The sequence below is a fragment of the Lissotriton helveticus genome, chromosome 7, assembly GCF_964261635.1.
Source record: "Lissotriton helveticus chromosome 7, aLisHel1.1, whole genome shotgun sequence".
Lineage (NCBI taxonomy): Eukaryota > Metazoa > Chordata > Amphibia > Caudata > Salamandridae > Lissotriton > Lissotriton helveticus.
In genome coordinates this window covers 966,970,914-966,997,125 of record NC_136068.1, presented here as the reverse complement: position 1 = coordinate 966,997,125, position 26,212 = coordinate 966,970,914, and the positions used below count along the sequence as shown (strand labels likewise).

The window sequence follows — 26,212 nt, the reverse complement described above, 5'->3', positions numbered from 1 at the left end:
GGAATTCCGCGGTGTAGGACTTACAGGAGGTACCAGGAGGGCTTCTTGGCACCCATGGTCCCTTTGGAGCCAAGGGGATTTTATTCTCCAACTAGTAGTGCAATGGGCGGCACATTTGCAGGATGGTGGAGAAAGGGGGCGTGCCCTTTGACAACTTCTCAGAAATCCTGCTGTCTGTGTGGGGCTTACTGGAGGTAACAGCAGCGGTTGTTGGCCCTTTATAATTGAAAAATAGCTCCGGGTAGGTGGTGGTCCCCGGGGCTGTGGGGGGGGGGGCGTAGTTCCCCCACGCATTTTAATATACAAATAGTCCCAGGGAAGTGGCGGTTCCCAGGGCTGTGGGGGGGGCGCATCGCCCCCTGCATTTCTGTGATTCAACCCTGGAGAGGTGGCGGTCCCCTGGGCTGCAGGGGTCCCACGCGGAGGCCCCCTCATCATTATTTATTGCCCCTTGGACCTGGCCCAACAGGGGCTTAATTAAACAAAGCACAGTAACCCGTGCTTCATTTTCTTTTCAATGGGATTTGCAGATCCAACGTGACTCCCGACAATTCTTTTTTGATTTTTAATGTTTTTTTGGGCTCTGGTGTTTCTACCCCGCCCTCTTTTCTTTTTTTTTTTAACGTTTTTGCTTGTGACTCAGTTCAACTGAGTCACAAGATGGCTCCCAACACTTCCTGGTTTGAAGTGTTGGCAGACAATCAGATCTCAGGCACGAGATCGGGAGGGTTCGCGGATCCACCGTGGCCACAGTTGTATATCTGGGAAATCTTTACATTTCTCAGGAACAAATGAACAGATATACACCATTTAACAAAAAGAGTGCTTTCTGGACTAAGAGCTACCTTTTTGCCAAATTTGATGTAATTCCGTTCAGCAGTTCGGGCTGTAGCGTGTCTAAAGTTTCCTGTGGAAATTAACATGGAGAAAAAGTGAGTCCCTTTTCTCGGCCTGCTTGACGAATCACCCCTAAACTTTTAATCAACATGGACTAAAAGCAACCCAAGACCAATTTAGGTTTTGTTCGGCCATGTCGGCTTAAGAGGCATATCTTTGACCACTTAGGGTGTTATATTAAACATACGAAATCAGATTGGACGAATGCTTGCAAATAGGCTAAACCATTGGCAACAGCTCTGGGTAGCATTCCACCCATTGTGTTCCTCTTGAAAGGTTCCTGCCTTTTGCAAATCAGTACTGACTCTGCTCCTTCATGCTCAGACATGAGTCCCTTGGTCACTGTGTCACACAATCCAAACTCTACTTCACCATGCCCTGGTAAGCCTAGGACCACTCTGCCTCAATATCCGAGGATCAAGTACTAAAGGGTTGTGCTCTGTTCCCTATTTTAGGTCAAATAGTCCACCGGACAACACTGTTAAAAGGTTTCAATTTGCACAATTGAAGTCCAGTAACTCTTGCACTAGGAGAACCTTCCCCTTACCCACGATTTGCTGCAGTGCAAGCAGGAAGCCCAAATCCTCACTGTACACATTTACAATAAAGGCTTGCACATCTGGTTGCTCTTATTGGCTGATACAGATGTGCAGCAATGAGCAGAGGAACTCACAACAGTGAAAGAAGACGAGTAAATTATTGCTTAATGCACACCAAATGTAATGCATCTATTAGAAATCATCAAATGTCTTAGCTGATAATTGAAGCCTCAATAGTTTATTTTAGTATCAGGAAAATTGAGATTGTCATCCTCTTCACTAGCACTGTACTTTTTCCAAGTTATTCTTGGCTTCTGTCCTTCCAGGAAACTGTGCTAAGCAGTTTGAATTTTGAGATGTAACAAAAAATCCAGAGATGGTAATGTTGAGTTGCACGGTAAAAAGCACTATGCGAGAGCCAATCTTCACCTAAATATATTCAATACTATTCCACCTAGTGGAGAGACACTTTCAGCATGAAACATGCATTTCTCAATCGTTTTTCAAAATTCTGAATAGCTGCATAATGAAAATACCTCAAAACTTAGATCCTTTAGGTCCATAGCGAATAATGGAAGGTGTTCATATTCATTTTGGTAAATATACATGCAAACGTTTTTGTAGTGTTGGGTATTGTGTGTGTCTTGTAAATTGTGTGTGTCTTGTAAAGCGCACTGCTACCCGCATTGCAGGCCTCGTAGCGCTATAGACCGCTGGGGAACCCGTCCTGGCTTTCCCTGTGAGATAGTCCCTCCTGGGAGTCTCCAAGGTGAAACCAGGCATCCCCGGCGTTTGTGAGGGGCCGTTGTGGAGATGAGGCAAGCTTAATGCCCAGAGTTGCCGAGTGTGATCCCTGGTTAGAGTAGGCACCGAGGCGAGAATTATCGAGTCCGCTGATCCTGGTCCAAGACCCTGCCGCGTCGGGAATCGAACCCTGGTCCCAGGCCGTTCTCTGCTCTCGGGTCTGCCGCCTCTAACCAGTGAGCCACACCACTCCACTATGAATAATAACGTTATATCATCTGCATATATATACATCAACATATCTATTTATGACCCTAGCTTATTTGAAAGACCCACCTGCTCTTCCCCTACTTTCCCTTCTCTATTTGGCCTCCTCCTTTACCAAGATATGTACATTTTTAAAAAGGTTTTCTACCACGGGTACTCCTGGCTGTTTATAGCTAACTTTTTATCCATTTAACTGTCTTCATACATGTGCATCTAATAAATATTTTGCCTAACAAGATGAGGTGTGGTCTGCACCTTCCTAATGGAGTTTAAACTTCCTAGGTTCTTGTAATTATCAAATTACATTTTGTCGGATTTGTTTGTATATTTATACATAAAAAACATGAGTACTTCCCACTTACATGTTTAAAACTAGGCATGACAAAAATGAAATGACAACAAGAATAAATACAGTAGATGTGTAAAGTGGGGGCCGTGACGAAGGGCTGATAAAGATGGCGGTTAATTAATTGAGCTGGTTGGAATATCCAACTGGCTGGCGTCCATGCTGGCATCTGAAAGCAACTGGTACTGCACTGCGCCATGTTAAGAGTGACTGCTTCTCTGAGACATGGAAAAATCTGAAGGAGACAGAGCCCTCCCACATCGACATCTTGTTAGATCCTGCACTGCCTTAATGCAAGATGGCAGCTGTTGTAGCTCCTGTTCAATGTGAGTCTTTTGAATGTGTGGGACCAGTAGAATTTAACAAGAAAAATAGCAAATGCCATAGACAGGCTTATGGTGGACATGTTTCTAATGGAAAGGAAAGAGGGGAAGCTCCCGGCAGACCTGAACTGCCACAGTAGTTCAGATCCATGAAGTTGGGAAAGGGAGAGAAGACTGCACTTCATTCCTGCTGGCCTCATGAATAAGCAGTGAGGCAAAGATGCAGGCAAAGATCCTAGTGAACCGTGCGATGTTGATATTGCACACATTGGCACACCCGGACAAATCCTCCTTCAAACCAAGCAGGTCAGCCAGTCTTTATCTCTGAAAGTCAGAGCCAGTGGCTGTGGAGACATTAGACACTGATAAGGCCTTCTCTCCATTGAATGGCTGTTTATGGGCCACATTGTACAGTAAATGAGCTTCTTTCCTCTTATGGCTAAACTTACTGTATAACAAGCACAGTAGAGCCACTGGAGGAGGGAGTAAAAGTTGATATGTTGGATCGGATAAAGTGGTGCTCAGAGTTTGAAAGGAAGCTATCACTGTATGCTGACAACATTTAGTTGTGTTTTTTGGAGATTAAAGTGTTGCAAAAATTCAGCTTAATCTTCGTAACTGCAATAAATATGTGGGTCTCTGAATAAACTGGGCAAAATCACTCTTGTTCCTTATTGACCTTTTGTCATCACAGACTGGCCTACCTGTACCACTTAGAATAGAAATAGAGCACTTTAAATATTTTGAGATATAGATAATGATGGGCCAAGAGAAATTCTCTATGGATAACCTGCAACCTTTGTTATGAGAACTGGAGGGGACACTTATGCCCTGGAGGACACTTTTGTTATTCCTGCTGCTGGGGACAAGGGCAGGTCTACCAGGATTCTTGTATATATGTTAGACAGCATCTCATACTGTGTCGGGAAAGATTTTCTAAAGATTGTAAAACTGCTAAGAACACTGCTCTGGAATGGAGTTAGTCGCACTTCAAAAACTTCATGTAGGCGAGTTCTGATCCAAATATCAGGATATGCTGCAAGGCTGGGTAACTAGTCACATTTAATGATTGCGCAATTGCCACACATGATGACATGGCATTTTGACTAGAAAGATTCCTGATGGGTAGGGATATCCACTTGTTCTCTATGGAAAGCGGGTACACCGCCACCTGCAGTTTTTAATGACTTGGCAGTAATAACCTGGACACGACTGAGTAGGGAAACTGGCTGGTTGGAGAGACTGACACCTAAAATGCCATTCTGGGTGGTGACTTGACTAAAGGAAATTACATCCCTTTAACGTTTTATGGCTTGGGGCACCCTTGGGATAACAACCCTGGGAGATATACAAGGTGAATGGGACATAATGCCTTTTACACTACTGAGAAATAACACACACTACTTGCTGACACCAGTGAGAAAAAGGAATCTCTGAACGAATTGCCTCCTAAAATCAGACTATTACATGACAAAATGCAATTTCTATAATGAAATTCATACAGGCAGGCACTCAAAACAAAGTGAGAGGAGAATGTCATTCCATTTGAGGATATCCTCATATTCCCACAGATGGCATCAGTAAGGGCAGACTTCAAACTTGAACAGTTAAGAGCACTTCGCAGGGTAAGTTATACATGGGTTCAGCTAAAGAAATTTAGAGGGACACGTAGTGACTTTCATCCGAGAGGCTATTTCCATAGGAAGCATTTCTGCACACAATATTTGAATGCCTCTTTATAGCTAAATACTGAGAAGAGGCAGAAAGGCAATTGAAAGTGGTATTGGGCTTACTTTTGACCTAAAGGTGTAGCTGTGGTACTACTGGGAATCTGAGAGGATCACATTGCACCAAAATATGAAAAACTCCTCATAAACCAGGACTGATTCTGGCGAATAAAGACATTCCACATTGCCGGCAGAAAAAGTGGTCTGTGTATGAACGAATTGCCCATGGAGGTTCCATAAAGTATGTGGAGTGAGGATGGAGCATGTTGGGCTTGAACTGGTATGAAGAGTGGTAAAGGAGGGTCTAGATAGGCTTACTTTCTAAAGCTTAATTGACGCCAAGATTCATTGCCAAAACTGCCCACCTCCCCAGGGGCCACTGACATTACTGTTGTATTTGGTCCTCCTGTCCTCATGATGACCGGAAAGACAGATAGTATTGATATTCCACATGCTTTGGAACATGGACATACCAGAATGCCACTAGTGAACAAGGTTGTGCTTACCTGTTACTGCCTCCAAGTAGTGATGTTTTTGGATAGCATTGTGTATAACATGTATAAAAGTTTAATAAAGTAAAGATCCAAAGTAGGAACTTGTAATTCTATTATGACAACGAGCTTTCCTCTGTTTTCAGATTAAATGACATCCACTGGATACGTGTATCTTCACTTGTATTAAAGAAAGCAATAACGGATTGTAATAGTACCACGTACAGTATTACATAGGGTGACATTAGTGGGAGACCTCAGCTGGCAATCAAACTTTTATGGGATTGTATTAATGTCTAGTCGATTTAATAAAAGCTTGCTCTTTAGAACGTCCGGATATGCTTGACTGACAATGCTGATCTTTCTTAAATGGAATCATCAAGAGTGGAAGCAGTAGAGGTGTTTTGAGTGCTTGGTTCTGGGACAAAATTATGTATTTTCGTTTTTGTAAAGCCATTCACAATATGACATGAAGTAATATGATTAATCTGTTGCAGTGATTAATCTGACAATGCAAGGACATTTCGCAAAACAAATGGACTCTAATGGGGATGGTGGGGTGGAGTGTTAACAGCTTGGTACACAGCAAAGTGAAAACAATTCAGTGATGAAAGAAGTTAATAAAGTAGACCGGTGTCATTGTTCAGAAGTACTGTGAATATTGTTTACTTTCTCTTCTCCTCGCTTACACATGTTGTAATAATAGGTAGCCAATTTTTCTATTACTAACTTCAACATATCTTCCCTCATAGTCTTCATTTTATTTTCTCTATAGGATCCTTTTCAAAAGGAATCGCAGAAGGAGAAGTGGATCCGACATTCGGGCCTTTGGAGGCAATCCGTCTTTCTGTGCAGACTGACTCCCCTGTGTGGGTCATCTTAAGTGAGGTGAGGATAGAAGCACACTTTGAGACATGTGGATGAGTGATGTGGTTATCTGCTCACGTCTAGGTTTGTGCATTGTCACAGTTAGTGTGTAGTCTATGCCAGTGATCAGTTGTCCGTCCTATGCAATCTGATAGAGACATCTAGCCGCAGATTCCTCAATTTAGAATTGTCCCCAGGCAACAGGCTGGATCCGGAAATGTTTGTACGGCAGTTACTCTGCACGTCGATATATAGGGCGGCGAGCGACTCCGTAGCGATGTCATCCCTCGGATGTGACGTTGACGTCCATATGAGACCTCCCCTGACTCGCTGATGTCAGTTTCTTTTTTGCGCTTACAACGTGGATCCCAGATGAGAGAATTGACAATTCTCTCCATAGCTCCTTTGGGTCTTCACTTTTCCCTGGAGCACCCTCGGGCCCCGAGGAGGTGCACAAGGCTGTGAAAGTGCCGACCCGTCTGGATCGCCCTCTGTGTCAGTCCAGTTGCCGGATTCTAAATCCATTTTGATGCCGGTGCACAGGCCTTTGGGGTTACCACATTTGGCATCTGGGTCTGATCGTCCGGCGTCGGACTCTGGTCTATTGACGCCAATGTCTGTGCAGTTGGCGCTGCTCGACACTCCACTGCTTGCCCTCTGATGCCAAGAGATTGTCTCGCTGGATGCGGCTTCGGTGGAGTCGCCCGTCTCAGAAGCCATCCTTCCTGTTTTTTCTTCTGAGGGACACGAGGATGGAGGTGATGAAGAGGGTTTGGAGTCTTTCCATCCCATAGTGGGTACGGTTCAGCCTCCTACGGAGTTTAGCTGATTGATTGTGTTGGGGTAGACATAGTGGCTTGGAGACTTCGCCAGCCATGGGCCTAGTGCTACCTCCTGCTTTGTCTACCGAGGCGTTATAATAAATGGGTTCACCCAGAAAAGTCACTGGGACCTGGGTAGGTATTGGTACAAAAGGAGAGTGGTCCCAGGGTATATGTAGAAAATATAAATAGAAGTAAGGAGGAAATTAAAGAACAGATAGAATCAAAAATGTAAAGTACGTTGTTATTTAATCACAAAGTACTGCATGTTAGGTTTGCACATATAGCACAAATGCACATATCAGCATAATGTGGTGCCCAAAGCAGGGAAAGGGGGAGGGTGAAGTGAGGGTGTAAGTGATGGGAAGTGATGCAAAGCAGAATATATAATACAATACAGGTCAAAAGAACTTCTTTGGAAAATATTGAGAGACTGGCTATGACTGGAGCCAGAAACTAAAAGCACATGAATGACAATATTCAGGCTATGCCCATGCTTCTAAAGAAATAGCAGTATTGTTTCAAGCTCAGGATAGAAGCTGGTAGGGGATCCGGTCGTCGACGTTTCGACCCCACATACGCGTAGGGGCGGGTGGGCCCTTACTGGAGGGTCTTCATCAGGACACATGGGGGTGAGTTTGGGCAGAAAATCTAAAGTGAAAATGAAAAATGTATTTAAATTTTAAAAAAGAGCCCCACAGGGTCAAGTATATATGGTCACATGGGTTCATGGTGGGAGAAGGAATAGGAGACTAAGTACCGTGGGTTTCAGAGTCTCTCACGGTGTGCAGTTGTGGATCCTAGTATAGGCAGTTCTGAAAGATAGTAATAGGACAAACCTGCTATTAGCTAAAATTGCGAGTGTCAAAAGGTTTGTAATGAATATAATTGGGCTAATGGGTTACTCACAGAAGATTCGAAAGTATCTAAATATTTTGACAGTCAATGAGCACAGCTGTTGCTTCTGTGACGGGGGGTGCAGTCAGCTACCCACGGTGTCTGATAACAGAGGAAAACGGAATCCGCTTTTAAGAAAAAGACCAGGCCACTGGGCTTGCAATCTAAAAATGCTCGGGAAAGCATTCTTGGTATCAGAGGGGGCGGAGGGTAAGAGTGAAGTACCTGTGCACTTGTTGCTTCACGATTCAATCAGCCGTAGCATCCCGGACGGCGAGGAAGCCGCACCCGTAATGCGTGCTTTTAAATGGAGAAACTGGCGGCCGACGGGCGCGCGTGCACGTCGTTACCACGCCGAATGCGTGGAACGTGGTGAAGAAAGACTCAAGCCCAACACAGTTGCAACAAGTATTGTTACAATATTCAAGTAAGACACGATAGTGTCATAATTCGTGACTTGCAGGCAATATTGAAAGAACGGAAATAATAAAGGGATAAAGTGCGCTATTCAAAGCGTTGAATACTGCATGGAGGGACTTGCTAGAAGTCCAATGCAAATATTGTAGGCATTTGTACAATGCGTGACACTCAAGCATAGCGGTGTAAAACGCTGGAGGAAAAGATGATATTCTCACGTGGTAATGCAATGCTATTAGAAGTAGAAGGAATCAAACGTAACCATATACTTGGTTCAACCTTGTAGGATAGAACACGAGCCTTGTAGCAGGTACCTGCCTCGCAGGGTGGTATTGGTGCCTTAAGGTCAGGTGTTAGGAACTCAAAAACAGACAGAAATCACTGGAAAGTCAATAAATATGAAATGTGGCTACAATGTCATGTGGTCCATTACATGCACGGTTGTCATTTAACTTAACGTCGCATATGTTAGAAAGAAACCACAGGTTATTCAGCGTGTATACGTCAAACATAACGGCATAGGCACAAAGGGATAACCAGGGCTCGAGTCGGGGTACGCACGCGGGTGGACGGCGTCCCCCCACTTATTTTACCGGGAGCATGATAACTGGAGCAAATAGAGCCACAATTTCACTCTTTGGCCTATCTGGGGCGAGATCAGAGCCCATTCAGGACGCTGCTCACGCACTGGCTTCTCTGATGCAATCGCTTCTAAGGGGTGAGTGAGGGGAGGCAATGAATCTGATGGTGCAAGTCACCTTTCGTGATGTCACTTCCTGTCGTGACGTCAGCGTCCCCCCACTTCTTTTTTAGGACTTGTGCCCTGGGGATAACCATAGTGTGTCATGAGTAATTACAGTGTTATAAAACGGAGCCAGACTCTTAAAATTAAAAAAATTCATAGATAAGGCATACAATTAGAAGAGGTTTGTACTTAAGGAATAGAACACAAGTCTTGTAGCAATTACTTTCCATTTTTGATTCTATCTGTTCTTTAATTTCCTCCTTAGTTCTATTTATATTTTCTACATATATGCTGGGACCACTCTCCTTTCATTGTCTACTGAGGCGAGTTCCTCTCTGGCAGATATGTTCAGGTGAGTTTCTGCCATATTGGGAGTGACGTTTCCGAACGTGGAAATGACAGCACCGTTAATTGCCGACGTGTATCAAGGCCAATCATGGGTAGAGCTGGTGCTTCCTTATAGTTGGGCTCTTTTTGATGTTCATTTGGGGGCTTGGGCTAAGCTTGAAACAGGAACCCCTGTGGATCACTGTTTCCTACAGACACCGACTGGCTTCTGGAGATGCAACATGTCTCCATCCATAGACATCCAACACATCATAGTTTTGTGGTTCAGGCTGCTTTGGCCACCCAAAATGTGAATACATTTTCTACTGTTCCCCAAAAAAGAGAGGCGAGGAAACAAGATACCTGTGGCAGGCATATTTTCTCCTCCACCAGTTATTCACTGCGATCTATCAATACTTCTGATGTTCTTGCACGCTTCTCCCTATGCATTATCGGACTCGGAGCACCTGCTGCCTGCCCTCCCGGAACAGACCCTGAATTATGATTTATCTTGTCCCGCTGGTACGGGATGTACAACAATCTGCTAAACTAATTATTCGCTGTGGTATGGACATCACTGATTCTGTAGGTTGGCTATGGCCTCTTCAGTAGCACTTAGTCGACGTGCATGGTTGCTCACCTGTGGGTTTTCAGAGGCTGCCCGGCCACCTTGCTCGATATGCCTTTTGATGGCGCCTTTCTATTCGACACGCATTCTGACTCTGTCTTGCGGAGGTTTAGTGATAGTCAGGGTGGAACAGATTCTTAACTCTGTCTGCTTTCCGAAAACTCATGAGGTCTTTTTGTTAGGGGAAAGCCCCCCTTTTTTTTATTTACATGTGAGCCCTTCAAAGTGCGGTACCCGTTGGCTTTTCTTATCAAACTTCCCTATCTAGGGTGATACCCGGTGAGGTAGTCCTGCTTGCTGCATGTACTTTTATTCTATCAATTCTGCCAGTGACAGGTTAAGTTACCAGCTATCTGAGACATATGTTATTTTGTAACGTTTTGTATACCTGTTATTACGGGTTGTTTCTTGCTAGTGGTTCTACCCGAATACTTATTATATGGTGGGTACTTTGTTTGCGTTGTGCGGATGCACTGTTACCTTGTTCCCTGTCTACGGAGACCATCCTTGGTCTGCCTTGTAGGCATGTTAAGGTCTACTTCTGTTGCTTAATATCCCTTGTAGGGACTTCAGTTTATCTGTGTTAGAACACAAAGTTTTTGTGACTTACGTACTAGTGGCAGTGCATTATTATCTCCTCCTCCCCCTGCAGCCATCATAAATGTCTTTTATAGCCATGGTGCACTTCTTCCTTTATGGCTAGTTTTCTTTCTATATAGGACTAAATGGAAAGCGAGGGCAGGAATTTTGGCCTAGGTAGAATTTTAGCTTGGGCCTAAGACTTTTTCTAGTGCGTTGGCACTTCTTGCTGTTAATTTTTCAGTATGCATTGGTAGGATGGTTCCCTGCCACTTCTCTCTCTCGAGTTCCTGGTAAAGCTATGACCCGGGGAGTGGTTTGGGTATCAAAGCCCACCTACTGCAATGTTTCAGGTCCCACTACTGTCACGAGCCTCATATGCCATCGCGGCCGCAGTGAGGAGGACTACGGCACCCAGACTCCCCAGCGGCTGACGTCGCCCTTGCCAATTACCGCACCCGGAGGTGCTTTAAATTCTGCTTGCCTCCGGTGGAGCGGGTTGTGCTAATTAACTCTTGGGGCATTCTTGACTTTACCTGTGGGTCCTGCTGGTTCCTGGAGGGTCTTGACCCGACGCTGCTGCCCGGCTCTGTCTTTGTCCTCCCGCCGCCGCATATGCCATCGCGGCCGTAGTGAGGACGACTACGGCACCCAGACTTCCCAGCGGCTGACGCCACCCTTGCCAATTACCGCGCCCGGAGGCGCTTTAAATTCCGCTTGCCTCCCGCGTCGCGGGACAAGCCGGGCGAAGTCTGGGCAAAGGGCGGGCCGTCTGTGGCCGTCCGGGGACGGTCGAGGCTGGGCTGGGCCAGGCCATTCCCCTTGGCTTCACAAACCAGGTACCGTTTTCATTGTACAGGGGCTCAATGGTATATAAGTAACTAACTCTCAAGTGGCAAATTAGTGAGTACCGGCCTCCACAATTTCTTCGGATGGCTAGCAATATGTCTGAGGGATGCATGACCCCTGGCCCCCAGGAGACTAGAAAATGTTTAAGCGGGACTCTGGATGTTTTTTTTCTACCGGTGGAGTCGCTTATTAGCAACGAAATTGCACATGTAGAGAAAAGGATGTCCATGGACCCTTCCATTCTAGCGTCACATTTGGCAAATTTATCTCCAGGCTCAATGATTGTAACCCAACCAGCCTGTAAATCATTGCCAGTAACAGTAATTATACCTGTGACACCTGAGACCATGGACATTCTTATTGCCCAAACATCACAAACATCACAGATAGACTCTGATGTCCTCCTGACGCCACCAATGATAACAAGACAAAGAGGGGCTCGTAAAGGGTGTAAGGAAAGATCAGAGCCAAAACCTACCCAACAGAGGAAAGGAATACAAAAAAGTAAAAGTGTGGTGGGGCCAAATGTAAAACAAGTGGTCTCAAAAACGGTTGCAACTGGAACATGCACACCCAAAAGAAGATCATATGGCACCCAAACAGAAGTGGTATCAACCGTGCAAGGTGTGGGTTCAGATAGTATGATAGATTCTCTCGAAATAATAGTAGCGGATATTTTTAATTCCACACTTCAGTCTATACAGGAGCAAGTGAACGAACTATTGGTCTCCAGATCTAAAGACTTGGACGAGCAAATTAAAGGTCTAAATATGGGTCTATTAGAATTGGAAGTAATGATAAAAAAGGGAATGATATATTCAAAGAATGTTCAAAAGTGTTTGTTCGTGATGAAATGTCTAGTAGAAATTCACCTGTGGGGGAGTGTTATAACATCATCTGTGCCAGCTGCTCCTCTTAATGTATTACCAGCTCTAAGCGTAACATGTCAACCCCCAATTGAGAGGGGAGAGGGGGGTTACCTGCAGTAAAATGAGTGGGAGTAGTGAAGGTCTTTCAGGGCGGAACACTATAACATCACCCGCGACAGCCACTCCTCCCAATATAACATCAGTCCCTGGCGTAATATGTCACCACGCAACTGAGAGGGGGATAACCTGCAATAGAGTGGGAGCAAGTAGTGATAAGCAGCCCATAACAACAGGGAAGCCGCTAGATCCTAGCAACTGTCAACCAAAAACGTCCAAACTAAGCATGCGTCCACTTAACAATATTCTTCCCAATAATGATAACTTAAGATTGCCACCAGCAGCGTGCCCATATGTCTTAGTATTAACAGGGGTGCCTGCACTTAGGAGTGACCAAACTGAAAAAGTTTAAAGGTTTTAGCCATTCTAATTTAAATGAGATCATTATGGTTAGAAGAGTGGGGTTGGTGGGCGAACTCAAGAAAGATATCGAAGGGGATTGTATTGTTGTTAATTTCAAACGCCCCAACACTGTACGTCACATCTTGAGTGTACGGGATGAAACACACCTGGCCAACACTAATGTACATGCTCTCCCTCTGGGCTATTTCTATCGACCACCCACCCAGGGCCTGGCTCCTGGGGTAGACTCCCTGGAACCATTCGTTATTTCGAATAGATACCAGGAGCTGTCATCCCTGGAGATGGTTGACTGACAACTTAAATTGCCCTTGGTTACTAACCCTGAGGAGGAGGACACCCCATACAATGGGTACACTATTGGTGGTCCTAAACCCTATGTAAACTTCGGAAAGTTATCCTTGAAAACCAAAGGAGCGGGTTCGCAATTAAACCAGGTATCACCTATTACTAATAGCGGGATTTTGGGTGAGTTATTGGCACCCTCACCCGTTGTGAAGAAAGTGAAACCAGGTATGCCATTAGCGCGGTTCGGCCATGAGGGAGCTGCTGGCTATGTATTAAGTATTCCAACCACAAGGTATGATGAGGCAGTCGAATTTCACCCAGCTACAACTCCAGCAATATCCCCTGCTACAAGAAACTGTATCAGTGATGACATATACAAGGGGTTAGTAGAAAAAACCTCAATTACACATCCCAATCTTATAGTGATATCCTGGAATATCGCAGGTCTGGTCAAAAATCTCTCAGATCCCGATTGGTCTAACTACATAGACTCCAGTGATATCTGCCTGCTGCAGGAAACCTGGGCCCTTGATATACCGCACAGAGTAGGGTATAAAACCTTCAATGTAGAGGCAGTACCTTCAACCAGAGGGAGACCTTCGGGGGGGCTCACAGCATGGATCAAAGTGTCTCTAGAAGTAAATATCACGCAAATACACACAAATTCAGCTGACATATTGGGGCTGGCAGTTAACCTAAGGGATGGTAGGCGTATCACTGTCTTTTATGTATATAATCGACCATGTGGGTTGTTAAGAGTCTGGAACCCTGGAAAAATTGGACGATCTCCTTGCTAAATATGTAGACACACCAAGCACCCTGATTGGCGGTGATTTTAATTGTAACTTCGAGCCAATCATGGGGTTTGGCGATGGTTTTGGAGATGAGGATAGAGCTAATAATATTCCATCTCTATCTTATATGGAGAGAGTGCGTTGCACGACCCTAACTGTGCAAATTACGAAATTAGTGTCAGTACATGGATTGAGGGCCTACAATGGTCGCTTCCAATCTGATTCTCTGAAGGCCCCTACCTTTGTTAAAAATAACTCCCACAGTTGTATCGATTATATTTTGGCATCTTTTGACATCTGGTCCTATTTGACAGATTTCAAAATCGTGCCAAGGTATGAAAGTGATCATCGGCCGATACAGCTGTTAATAGATCATCGATTGGTTCCTAGTAGTAGCTTAATGATGGAGGATTTCTCCATGGAGAACAAACCTCATGATGCCCCCGTAATGAGCAATAACAGGCGCTCCCTCAAATGGGCCAGCCTATTGGGAAATGGGGATGCACTTTCTAGCATCTACCAACTTTTTGCTGATACATTCGCAAACCATTTATCCCAACCAGTAGAGGGTAATGATTTTATAGACCTACATACCGAGTTCTTCACATCCCTTGTACCCTACGTGTCGAAAATGCCAAAAAAAGGAGGCTACAAAAAAATAGTGCCATAGGGTCCAAACCTTGGTATAACAAGGAGTGCCGTTTATCCAAGAGTTCACTCCTAGAGGCTATCAAGAATAAGACACCGGATGTGATTAGGGCCCTAAGGAGCGAATATAGGAAGACACAGCACAATGCTAGAGTCCATTGGGATGAGGAATGTTGGGGGAACATGTTACTAGCTGCTAAGGCCAAGGATAGTGTGGGGTTTTGGAAACTTGTTGCTAATGAGAAAAATGGAGACAAAATACCTGAGGATGTGTTCATTGACGAGCAAACTTGGGTCAATCATTTTACCCACTTATATGAAGCCCAGGAAACAAGGAGCCACCTATTGAAAAGTGCTCACGAATTGTACAGAGTACAAACACCTTAGTGTTTAGTCTAGAAGAAACTGAGCAAGCTATTAGCTCAGTCAAAAATGGTAAAGCGCCAGGACTAGACATAATACCTGGGGACCTGTACAAGCATGAGATTGGAGTGTGGGTACCCTATATTAATCAGCTTTTTAATATATTAGTTACCGGTGGTAATTTACCTGATAGCTGGAGGGGCGCAGAAATTATTTTAATTTTTAAAAAGGGAGATGGAAGTGTTCCTTCTTACTATCGTCCCATCTGTCTTTTAGATATTTTACAAAACATCTTTTCGAGGCACCTTTTAATTCGTATGAACCAGTGTATCTACGAGCATGATATCTTTACCAAATGCCAAGCAGGTTTTAGACGTAACACCAGTACAATTGATCAAGTGTTCAGATTTTGTTGTATTTGTTGGAAATATGTTTTTTATTAAAGGGACACATTTATTTAGCTTTTGTTGACCTTAGGGCAGCTTTTGATTTAGTTTTGCGGGATCGTTTATGGGATTGTCTGTTTGCTATGGGATTACCAGTCTGCTTACTCGAGCAGGTTAGAAGATTGCATAATAACAACTTTGCAAGAGTACGTTGGGGTCCGAACGGGGAACTAACTAAACCTGTTCCAATCAGGCGGGGAGTCCGCCAAGGGTGCGTGCTGGCCCCCACTCTCTTTTCTTTATTTGTCAATGATATTCCGGCTTATTTAGAAGAGAGCAAAAACGATTCACCAAAGATGAATGGAGTGAGGGTTCCCGCACTCTTATTTGCGAACGATACCATTCTGATCTCGCAAACCCCGAGTGGTCTGCAAAACCTTTTAAATTCCTTCAAATTGTACTGTGATAAGAAGGGATTAGAAATAAATACAAATAAGACCAAATGCATGGCCCTTAATCCCCATAAATCCTTTAAGGGCCACTTCCTTCTTAACAATCAAAAACTGGAACTTGCATCAGATTTTTCCTACTTGGGCGTCTCTCTTGACTCTAAAAATTCTTGGAAGACGCAACTAGAAAAAAGTAAAACTATTTTTAATCAGAGCACCCTACCCATTGTAAGGCGACACGGGGCTAGCGTAAATAAATCTATCACACTAGCTCTGGAAGTGTTTAAATGTAAGGCACAGGCTGGTGCCTTATATGGTGCCGAAATTTGGGGTATGAATGCGGGGAATCTCTTCAAGAAAAGCGAGAATAATTTCTATAGAAGTATCTTGAGATTGCCCACACGCACCCCACTCCTACCCCTTTTCTTAGATTTAAATATGAAACGTACGGACCACCTTGCAGTACTTCGTCCACTCTTGTTTTGGGTTAGACTATTGAGTACTCCAGATCTTGCAGACTATAAAAATGGTATTCTAGAAGTGAAGAACCTTGATGTTTATAACACCAATCCTTGGTTGAAGCATGTAAAAACGTGGTTCCATTGAATAGGTCTTATTCATTTCTGGGAAAATCCGGCATGCCTGACACAAAGCTGCAAGAAACATGTAAAGACAAGATTCTGGTTCTATATTTCTCATAACTCCTTAAATGATAATCCTTGTGGTTCTATTACTAGTAGCTTTCTTAACTTTAAAAGCTCACCACACTTTGAGGAGTTTTTAGATGAGCTACAACCCCCGCTTGCAAAAAGTCTGTACCTAAAATTTAGATAGGGAATACTTAAAACAAATGTAGTTCTAGCTAGGTGGGAAATGCACTCAGGGCCAACGAATAGTTCGAACTGTATATGTTGTCAGTCAAACTTAAGAGAGGATGATAATCACATACTGTTTTTTTGCACCACATACGACATAGCGAGGAGACGATGGATCAAGCCCTTGTGTAATGCCTTAGGTATTCGTTCGTATGTGGAAGCATATAGGATCATCAAAACTGACACTAGTCGTCTTACAGTGTTCTGTGTTAGCAGATTTCTACTGCTTGTAAGTTATTTACGTAAGAAGCAGGGGTTGGAGCTGTAGTTGTTTAGCTGGCCGTTCCCTGTGCAGATGTTAGACTGTTCTGATTGTTCGAGGAATACTGTGAGTCACTTTCTAGGATCATTCTCTATGGTGCCACTTAAAAAGCATTCTTAAATTTTGTATATTTACTCAAATTTTATATTTTATGTGCCTTTTTAATCAATGAATTAATACTAATTGGATGAATTGCATTGTATTTTTGCTTCCCAACAGCATATCATGTACTTATTTCTGCATTCACTGTGTAAAATGTATTGTTGTTTTTATATGTATCTTTTATGGCCAGAATGCGCCGAAATAAAGATCAAATGAATGAACGAATGATTACAGACACAACATTTTCTTCCCATTGGTTGTTATTCAGATGTTGCCATCTCACTCCTCATTTTTGTCAGTGTTGTGGCTAGCAATTTTCAACTAAGCGTTTCCTTCTGGAACGTGTGGCCCTTTGACGTTGTAATCCCATCTTTTAGGGGATTGGTTTCTAAGGAAGCTGGGTCTCTGTGTCCATCTTTTTTCTGAAGGTTCCTTTCTTACTCATGGAGGTGATAAGAGTCCTATCTCTCCACGGTCCATTATACTATTTCCAATGTATTTGGGAATTCCGTCTCCTTGGAGGAGTTTTTTTTTGTCTTCCTTTGGAGGATGGGGATCTGTATTTCCCTATTTTATTCAGGATTAGATCGTTTCACAGGCATAGACATTTCCCACTGCCCTGATTTCTTGTTGTTCTTGTGTACACCACCATCCATTGTTTGAGATTTTTTATTTTATCAAGAAACGTCAGTCAGGTCTTGCTGCCTGATATCTCTGTCTGTTGGATGGAAATCGTCTGTCGCTGCCTTTTGTGAATGGCCTTTATTTCGACTATAGCTTTGGATGGGTGGTGGTCTTTATCCCCTTAATAGCAGAAGTTCTCACTCATGATATTTTCTTTTAATTGCTTGTTAGCCGCCTTATTGTGGCCTCTTTAGGCAATAGTGTTGGTTCATGAGCGGTTGCCATTGGTTTTTCTGGGATGGATGGTGCTCCTCCACTCCCTCTCTCCTCTTTTACGGTATTATGTTGCTGATTTCCCAGCTTGGTTATAATATCTGTATATCTATGATTTTCACTCTGTTGCTCTCGCATCTTTAGTCTATCACCAATGTAAGTTGGTAATTATATCGCTTTCGATGGTTACCTCTATTCTATTGGGGTTTCGTTTCCTAAAATGATCAGTTTCTGCGCTTGCTGGGGGTGACCGTGGGGTTTGCTTCCTCGATGGGGGCTGTTGGTGTATTCTGATAAACGTGTGTGTGTGTATGTGTGTGTATATATATATATATATATATATATATATATATATGTTCACATGCATACAGGTATATATTGCAAGTATGGTTGTACTGAACTACTTCCTCAGGGAGTATGTATCTGCTTTTGTCACTGGGCTTCTCTTGACGCTCTAGTTCGGCCTTGACTTGATCATCGCTTTTGCATTTCTTTTTCCTTTCTCCTCTGGGCTTTTATGGTTCATAGTTCCGGAGGGATGTCTTCTCTAGGAGGCTTTTCTCCATCCGAGAGGGGTCACTACCACACGTTCTTGTAGCTCCACTTACAATGTTTATATTGAGCCCTATAAAAGAGACACACTCTGTCGTGGATGTGCTCTGAGATTTCCTCTCCTCTGTATCACAGGGTAGGCTTAGATTGCGTTCTAGTTTTCACAACAAGTAGCTAGTACTCTAATTCAGTAGTGTGGGCTGATTTCCTTGGTCTTTTACACTTGCCTAGTCATAGGTTGATTTTCTTTGGTAGGGCTATACATAGTCTTATTGTTTATATGAAGTGTTTTTCTCCGACACTTCCTTAACTCTCTGCTGTGGCTAATATTGTCCATTTGTTTCTCATGCACTCTTCCCACATTTTTTCTAGCGTTTTCTGCGCTTCACTTATAATTCTTTAGACCGCTGGGTTACTTTATCTCTTTATGGACTGGCTAGTCCTATTCAGGGATCCTTTTATTAGTTCAGTACGCAGACCCTCTTACAAGGATGGTGTTGCTTGCTTATCTAATTCTAAGTTAAGGAATCTGCAGCTAGATGTCCCTATCAGATGAATCAGTTACTTGCATTCAGTATTGCCTTATCTGGCAGAGACAGGATCTATCCGCAGATTCCCTACCGACGCACCCATCCCTCCGCTCTGTGAACTGTTGGTCCTGATACCTACAAGATCCATTTTTTTGTCATTCTGATCCCTTTCTTTAGGACTTCGTATTTGTTTTATACAAAGTTTTTTTTGTTGGCATACTGTTTCCATAAGCAGTTTCTATGAGTGGCTCCACGTTGGTGCGTGAAAAATAGTCACAGAAGAAACTGACGCCAGTCGGGGGGGGGGGGGGCTTCTGTGCACTCCCTCAACGTCCCATCCGAGGGTCGACAGCGCTACAGAGTCGATTGATTCCCTCTGCAGACCCGCTGTCCAAAAATTGCCGGATCCAGTCTGGTGCCTGGGGATAATTCTCAGTTATGTAATCTGTGACTAGATCCTTTCTCTACCAGATAAGGCGTTACCAAAGGTAAGGCACTTATATGTCAATGCCATATATTCTCAAAGGATACACCTTGCTTCTAAACTATGGTGTAGAAAATAAAAGCTGCTATAAAACATCACCCTCAGCTTTCACAGTTCAGCTGTAGATCAACAAGTCGAGTTATATTGTCACCTGAATCCACTCCCTCTTTCCTTTCCACCCCAAGCCCTGTCTCCCCCGATACCTACACATAAATGTATACCCAAAATAAAACAAAAGACACTTTTAATATTGTAAACGACCTGTGTAATAGCGAGAGAACTGTGCTTCCTTTGTCAACCTCACAGGAGCTCTGTGACTCCCTAAACGACTTCTTCATAGAGAAAATCGCTATTATTAAAAAGAATATTCACGATCTCCCGGGTGGGGAACCTATTGAAGATATTTATTTTAACTCAGTCACGCTAGACACTGTCCCTCCCATTGATGAGAAGATCCTGTCAGAACTTCTTTCGCGCGTTAAATCGGGCTCGCCCTCTGATAGTTGCCCCCCCCCACATTTTAAAGGAAGTGTGCCTAGCCATTCCATCGGCAATTCTTCCTCTTTTGAATGAATCACTCAAACAAGGCAAAGTCCCTGATGGGTTTAAAAATGCTACTCTGATTCCATTATTGAAGAAACCGGGAGCTGATCCCCTAACCTTAGTCAATTATAGACCCATCTCCCTTCTCCCTTTTTTTTCTAAACTTCTGGAGGCACATGTCTCTAGATGTTTATCTAACTTTGTTGAAAGCTCTGAATACTTGGAACCGAATCAAGCGGGATTCCGCCCATGTCACTCAACGGAAACTGTCATACTGGCTGTCCAGGACACACTGAGATCGAATGCTGACAAAGGCATCCATCAGGCTCTGGTGCTCCTTGATTTGTCGGCCGCGTTCGACACGGTTGACTATAACATCTTGATCAACCGTGTCGAGCAGGCCGGCCTCAGGGGCCTTGCTCTGAACTGGATTGCCTCTTTTGTCACAAATCGAACACAGTCAGTGCGCTTGGGATCTTTTACAGCCCCCATGATGTCATCGACTTGCGGTGTTCCCCAAGGTTCGTCACTTTCTCCTTTATTATTTAACCTTTACCTACGCCCATTGATTTATTCTTTAAAAAAATTTAAAATAACCCTATATAATTATGCTGATGATCTTCAGCTAATTATTCCTTTAAATTCCCCAAACTCGGCCGCCGAATGCTCAGCAGTAATGTCGCATATACAGAACTGGATGACCTCAAACCATCTTAAACTGAACCCAGGCAAGACAGAATTGATCTTGCCTGGGGAAAGTGGACTGAGCTGGGGGAAACCGTGCTGGCCAACAGACATGGGAATCCCCCCTACAAAGACCCAATCGGTTAAAAGCCTGGGGATAACACTCAATGAGGACCTGTCCCTCAAAGGGCAGGTGGGAACGGTGGTTTCCTCCAGTTTTTTTCAACTTAGGAAGATCAGGAAAATTGCCCATCTCCTAACTCACTCTGCACTCATTCAAGTGGTGATTGCCCTTGTCCTCTCCCGGCTGGATTTTTCAAACAGCCTTTATTTGGGTCTCCCGATGGGCCTATTAAAACGTCTACAGATGGTCCAAAATCAGGCGGCAAGACTGATTTGGAAACAACCAAAGTGGCAATCAATTAGAGCTGGGCTGGAAAAACTACACTGGCTGCCAGTGGCCCAGCGAATTGCCTTTAAAACAGGGTGCATCACTTTTAGGGCGCTTCATGATAATGGCCCTAGATTTATTAGGCAATCTGTTACTTACTACACACCCTCGCGTAATCTACGCTCTAAACACCTAATGCTTGCAAATGTCTCCTCGTTCAAGAAAAAACGCCAGGGTGGTAGCTGTTTCTACCATCTGGCTGCCTCCTTTTGGAATACTCTTCCCCTTTCAATCAGACAGAGCTATGACCTACTGGCATTTCGAAAATCTTTAAAAACATGGCTGTTCCAACAGGCTTATGCTTAAGAGTGGTGTTGGTTGTCTTGATCCTATAGCGCCAAGAAACCCAAGGGTGTATGTGCGCTCAAGAAATTGTTATTAACATAACATAACATAACACATTCTTGCATTAAATGAATGCAATTGAGAGTTGTGACACAAATTCATAGTTTGTGTGTGTATGTGTGAACACATGCGTGCACAGGAATTGCCCTGAGACACCTCGCACCTGATAGCTGTTTTTTACTTCAGTTACCAATTATTTGCCATACAAACCTACATTCCAGTACTTCATCTCCACTATTTCTAAATAAAGGATGATAACGTTTCACAGTGGCAGGCTTCCTCCGAGCCTTTGCTACCATTGAACGAAGCCCTTACTGACACTTTCATGGACACTTGGGTGAAGTTTGGTTCTTGCCCTCCAGTGAACAGACAGGTTGCCAGGCGCCATACATCTGCACAAGATGACCTCTATTTCCTGACTCAATACACGACTCCGGAGGGTCTGGTGGTTCAAGCTTCCACCAGCAGATTGTAACCAAATTCATTTCCTATGAGCCCCTATCGCCCCTGCCCCCCTTCACTAACACCACAGACATACTATTGAGGTATTCATGAAACAGATGTTCTCATCGTCCAGCCCCACCGTCAAATCCCAGTGCAGTGATTAAAACGATGCATCACCGTGTAAATTGTGAGAGAGCGTCATTATTGTGTTGCACAGTACGGACATTCTTTAATATCAGCAAAAACAGAGTTGTTTGGTGAGGAAACTACAAAGTATTGTGATTGCAATTTGTCGTGAATCTAACAACGTTTCAACCAATAGAGTGATGTTGGTACAAGACGCAGATGATGTTTTAGTTGCAGTAACCTTTTGGAAATGGTGTTATCAGCCGTTGCTGGTACTGCCGTGCAAAAACCCTTTATTAGACAACATTACCTGTTAGCATTTGATACTGGATAACAGTATAAATAATCTGTTTGACTTGACCCATCATTGATAACAGATTTGTTGTTTTATGGGAGGAATTTAATAGTTATACGCTGCTCAGTACAATATAATCTGTTATGTAATGTATCCAAAATTGGCTGAATTATGGACAGTAACTTGTTGATAATACAGTTTAAATCACGGGGACTTTAGCTTGTAGAGTATTTTTCTCCCCCTTTTCCCTTTGTTGGTTTACCTTGTAAGGAATCTGGACACATAGTAAAGTAAAGTAAAGTCCACATTTGTAAAGCGCACAATCACCCGTAAGGGTCTCTAGGCGCTAGGGGCCGTCGGGAAGATTAAGCGAGCTATTGCCCAGAGTCACATGGTGCTGGGCTAACCTGCCGCCGGAGCCGGGGATCGAACCGTGGTCCCCAGATTCCAGCGTCAGTCGCCCTGGCCGCGGCGCCACACCTCTTCCATAGAGAGGGCAGCAGCTGCATTATGAACACTCTGTGAACATTGCCAATGGATAAAAACGTAGACCCAGGCATAGAGCTTTTAGTGGTAGATGTTGCATCCATATATGCCAATAAAACCGATTCAGGTGAGGGACTTCCGATTTTTTAAGACAAAAATGGCCTTAATTTGTCTGTCTCCTGCCTGAAATTGCCTCTGCTTCAATAGATGTCAAAGGAGAAAATACATTCACCCGATTTTTTTGTTTTCCTCAAATTCTCCCATTTTCCTGCTCTAAAATGTTGACATGTATGCACATCAGCACATACTAAATTGTTACCTTTATCAACAGATGGACCAGGACCACATGCACCTTTCCTTTTCATCCTCTTTTAAAGTGTTAATGCAGGAGGTGTTATGGTCGATTTCCTTATTCCTGGCACCCAGTTCTTTTTTTTTTCTTCTCAAAAACATATCTGTGCTTGCCAAATAGAAAAAAAAGTGTGAACTGACAGTGGCTTTTTGCTTACCCATAATGGCTGGACTGACACAAAACAAATCCAGGTCTGGGTTGGTAAAATTAAGAAAATCTAAGATACAGAGGCTAGGAGTGAGAGCCCTGCCTCTGATGGGCCGCAGACGGACTCATCTTTGGCCCAGGTATATCCTCTCGGCAAGAATGTAGGACTGCCTATATATGTGGCAGATGTTCAAATAGGCAGGGTCTAATCTTGATGCACCACAAATTTCTGAGTCCCACAGCAATATTACAGCATAAGGAGGCCTTTAAAGGGGTCATGCTGGGCATTTTCCTCACACTACTGGTTCCCTGTGGTGCGCATTCGGGCCTCTGGGTTTCCGCCTGCTTGGTTGTGCTGTTTGTGCACCGTGAACCCGGATTAGATTCTGTATTTGCTCCGGTTCCAACTTTAGTTCTGGTGCCATCGGCTATGCTGCTTTTATTTAAATTGAAGCCAGTGCCAACAATAAATTTACTAAAGTACACAAAAAGTGATGAGTGGAATCCTTGAATTAATCTCAGCTACTGATAATTACTCGAGCCGCATCCCAATCCACTGTTATTTTGCACTACACCAATGGATTTACAGCCTGTTGTGCTTTCCGACTCTGAGCAGAATCCACCACGACCTGTGCTCATGCCACGCCCAGTTCTGACTGTAGCACAGCTGGCGAGCAATCCCTCCAATTCTGATACTTTGACCTTACCACGTTGTAGGGTGCAGACGTTGGACAATGTTTTTGGCAGCGATTCAGACAATGACAATGTTTATGAGGGGGATGATCTTGACCTCCAATGTGATGAAGAAAATTGGTATGCAGAACTCCAAGATGCCAGTAAACTTGATACTTCTCCAGATGCTTGCCTTGTTTTGCCACCTGGCCCTGTCACTGCGGAAAGTGCGTCCATTGCCATAATTATGCACAGGGCGGAAGAAGTGTTGAACCTACAATTTTCCACAATGGAGGCGAAGATCACTGTTTTGACAAAAGTGCTCCTGCCTAGAGAAGCACCTACAGAACCTCTACAACTGTTTAATGAAGCACTTCCGATACCCTCTTGGCAAAAATCATGTTCAGGACCATCAGTTAGTAGGCAGGTCGCTCTGTGCCATCATTCAACACCAGGCAACCCTGCCTTTTTTTACACAGCATCTTATGCCAGAGAGTTTGATGGTGCAGGCATCCACTAGTAAGGTAAATAGCAACACTGTCTCCACCACCCAGCCGGATTGTGTGTCTAAATGAATGGAAACTTTTGGAAAACTTATTTTTTCTTACTTTAGCCTTGTTTTGCTTTCAGTGAATGCCAGTTGACTTTTAGGCCACGGCTCCCACGGCATGCAGTGGCTCAGTGTGTCCTTGACCCAAGCTATCTTGGATGGCCGCAACACAGCAAAGTTCGCAATTCGGCCTGGTTTGGACATGATCCACTGCTTGGGTCAAGTGATGGGTTTGATTGTAGCACTTCAGTGCCATGCCTGGATGTGGTCTTTGGGCTTCTCTGGGGATGACCTGGCATATTTAATGGTCCTTCTCGATCCCCCCCCTCCCCACAGCATCTAATCTCTACGTTTGCGCTGTATGTTCAACTTTCAAATTCCTACCAGGACCCCACCGCAATGCAAATTCCCCACTTTCCCAGGAGGCTGGACCTGGTTTATTAAGAAATGAGTGGTTGAATTTAGGCAGGATTCCGGGGACATGGATAAACTCTGCTGGTGTCCATGACCTTTCCTCCTCATCATATCACTTCCATTCACCAGATACTGCAGTTTGCTGTTGAAATATTTTAGAGTCTAGAATAGCCTCAACATCAAACTCTGGTGTTCCATCTACCAACACAGGTGACGAATATGTAGGCTTAAGCAGAGTGGAAGGTTTAACTTGAGAGATGTGTACCATAGGGTGTATACGCCAGTGTGAGGAAAGCCTCAAAGCTGCTGAGTTCTTAAAAGGGCCTAAAAGAGAGGTGGGAACTTAAATTTGGACCCAGGAATAATCCGATGTAGGGATAACAGCCATACTTGGTCAAATATGCAATACAGGGGACTGGAGACCTAGGTTTGTCTGCAAACGTCTTGCAGTTAGCTTTTCCTGCTGTAAGTGTGTGACTACCTGGCATATATATGACTGTATGGATGGGAGACAAAGCAGCTGGTAGTGAGAGTACCTGGACAGCGGTAATTGACTGTGTCAACCTCTTTGAGTTTTCCCTCTTGAAAACAGAAACATGGAGAGTCGCCTTAAGCATTATGACTTGAATTGTTATGAGCAAACACTGCCAGCGACAACTGCTGCACTACATCCTGTTGCTGTGATATTTAAAAACAAAGGAAATCTTGTTCAAGGCACATATTCAACCTCTGTCTGTTGATGATGGCTTGTAGACAGATGACACAGGGTCCCTGAACATTTCAAAAGTTCTTTCCAAAATGTAGATATAAATTCAGCCCCACTATCAGTCACTACTCCCTCAGGCAGACTGTGGTAACAAAAGATTTCACTGTTGAAAATCCGAAATAAAGCAGGAACAGTTAACAGTTGTTGCAAGGGTATAAAGTGTGTCATTTTCGTTAAGTGGTGTATCACCACTAAAATACAAATGTGCCCTCTTGAATATGGGAGTTTAACAAAGAAGTCCATAGAAATATGCAACCTGCAGGATCAGGGTGTAGAAGGGTTGCGTTAGTCCTCCAGGCTTTTGCCTGAGCTCATATCACACACACACTGTACATCGTGTGCCCAGAAAAAATAGTATGGTTTATTCCGAGCTTTCCTTTAGGAATTAAAAAGCTTTAAAGATTTAATTTTATTAGTGTCCCTTTTTTATTCACTAAAACAAACAACTATTTCTTGAGTGTAAAAAGCATTAAGGATTTTAATACGGTAAGCTTTTC

At 43.8% G+C, this 26,212-nt stretch overlaps 1 protein-coding gene across 1 annotated transcript in view; it reads left to right on the top strand.

Moving 5' to 3' along the window:
• MGAT4B (alpha-1,3-mannosyl-glycoprotein 4-beta-N-acetylglucosaminyltransferase B) overlaps positions 1 to 26,212 on the top strand; it is a 1,462,166-nt gene that overhangs the window by 1,379,119 nt on the left and 56,835 nt on the right. The window contains exon 14 of the mRNA XM_078653536.1: positions 6,110 to 6,222. Coding sequence (XP_078509662.1) covers positions 6,110 to 6,222 — 113 coding nt within the window. The remainder of the gene's footprint in view (positions 1 to 6,109; positions 6,223 to 26,212) is intronic.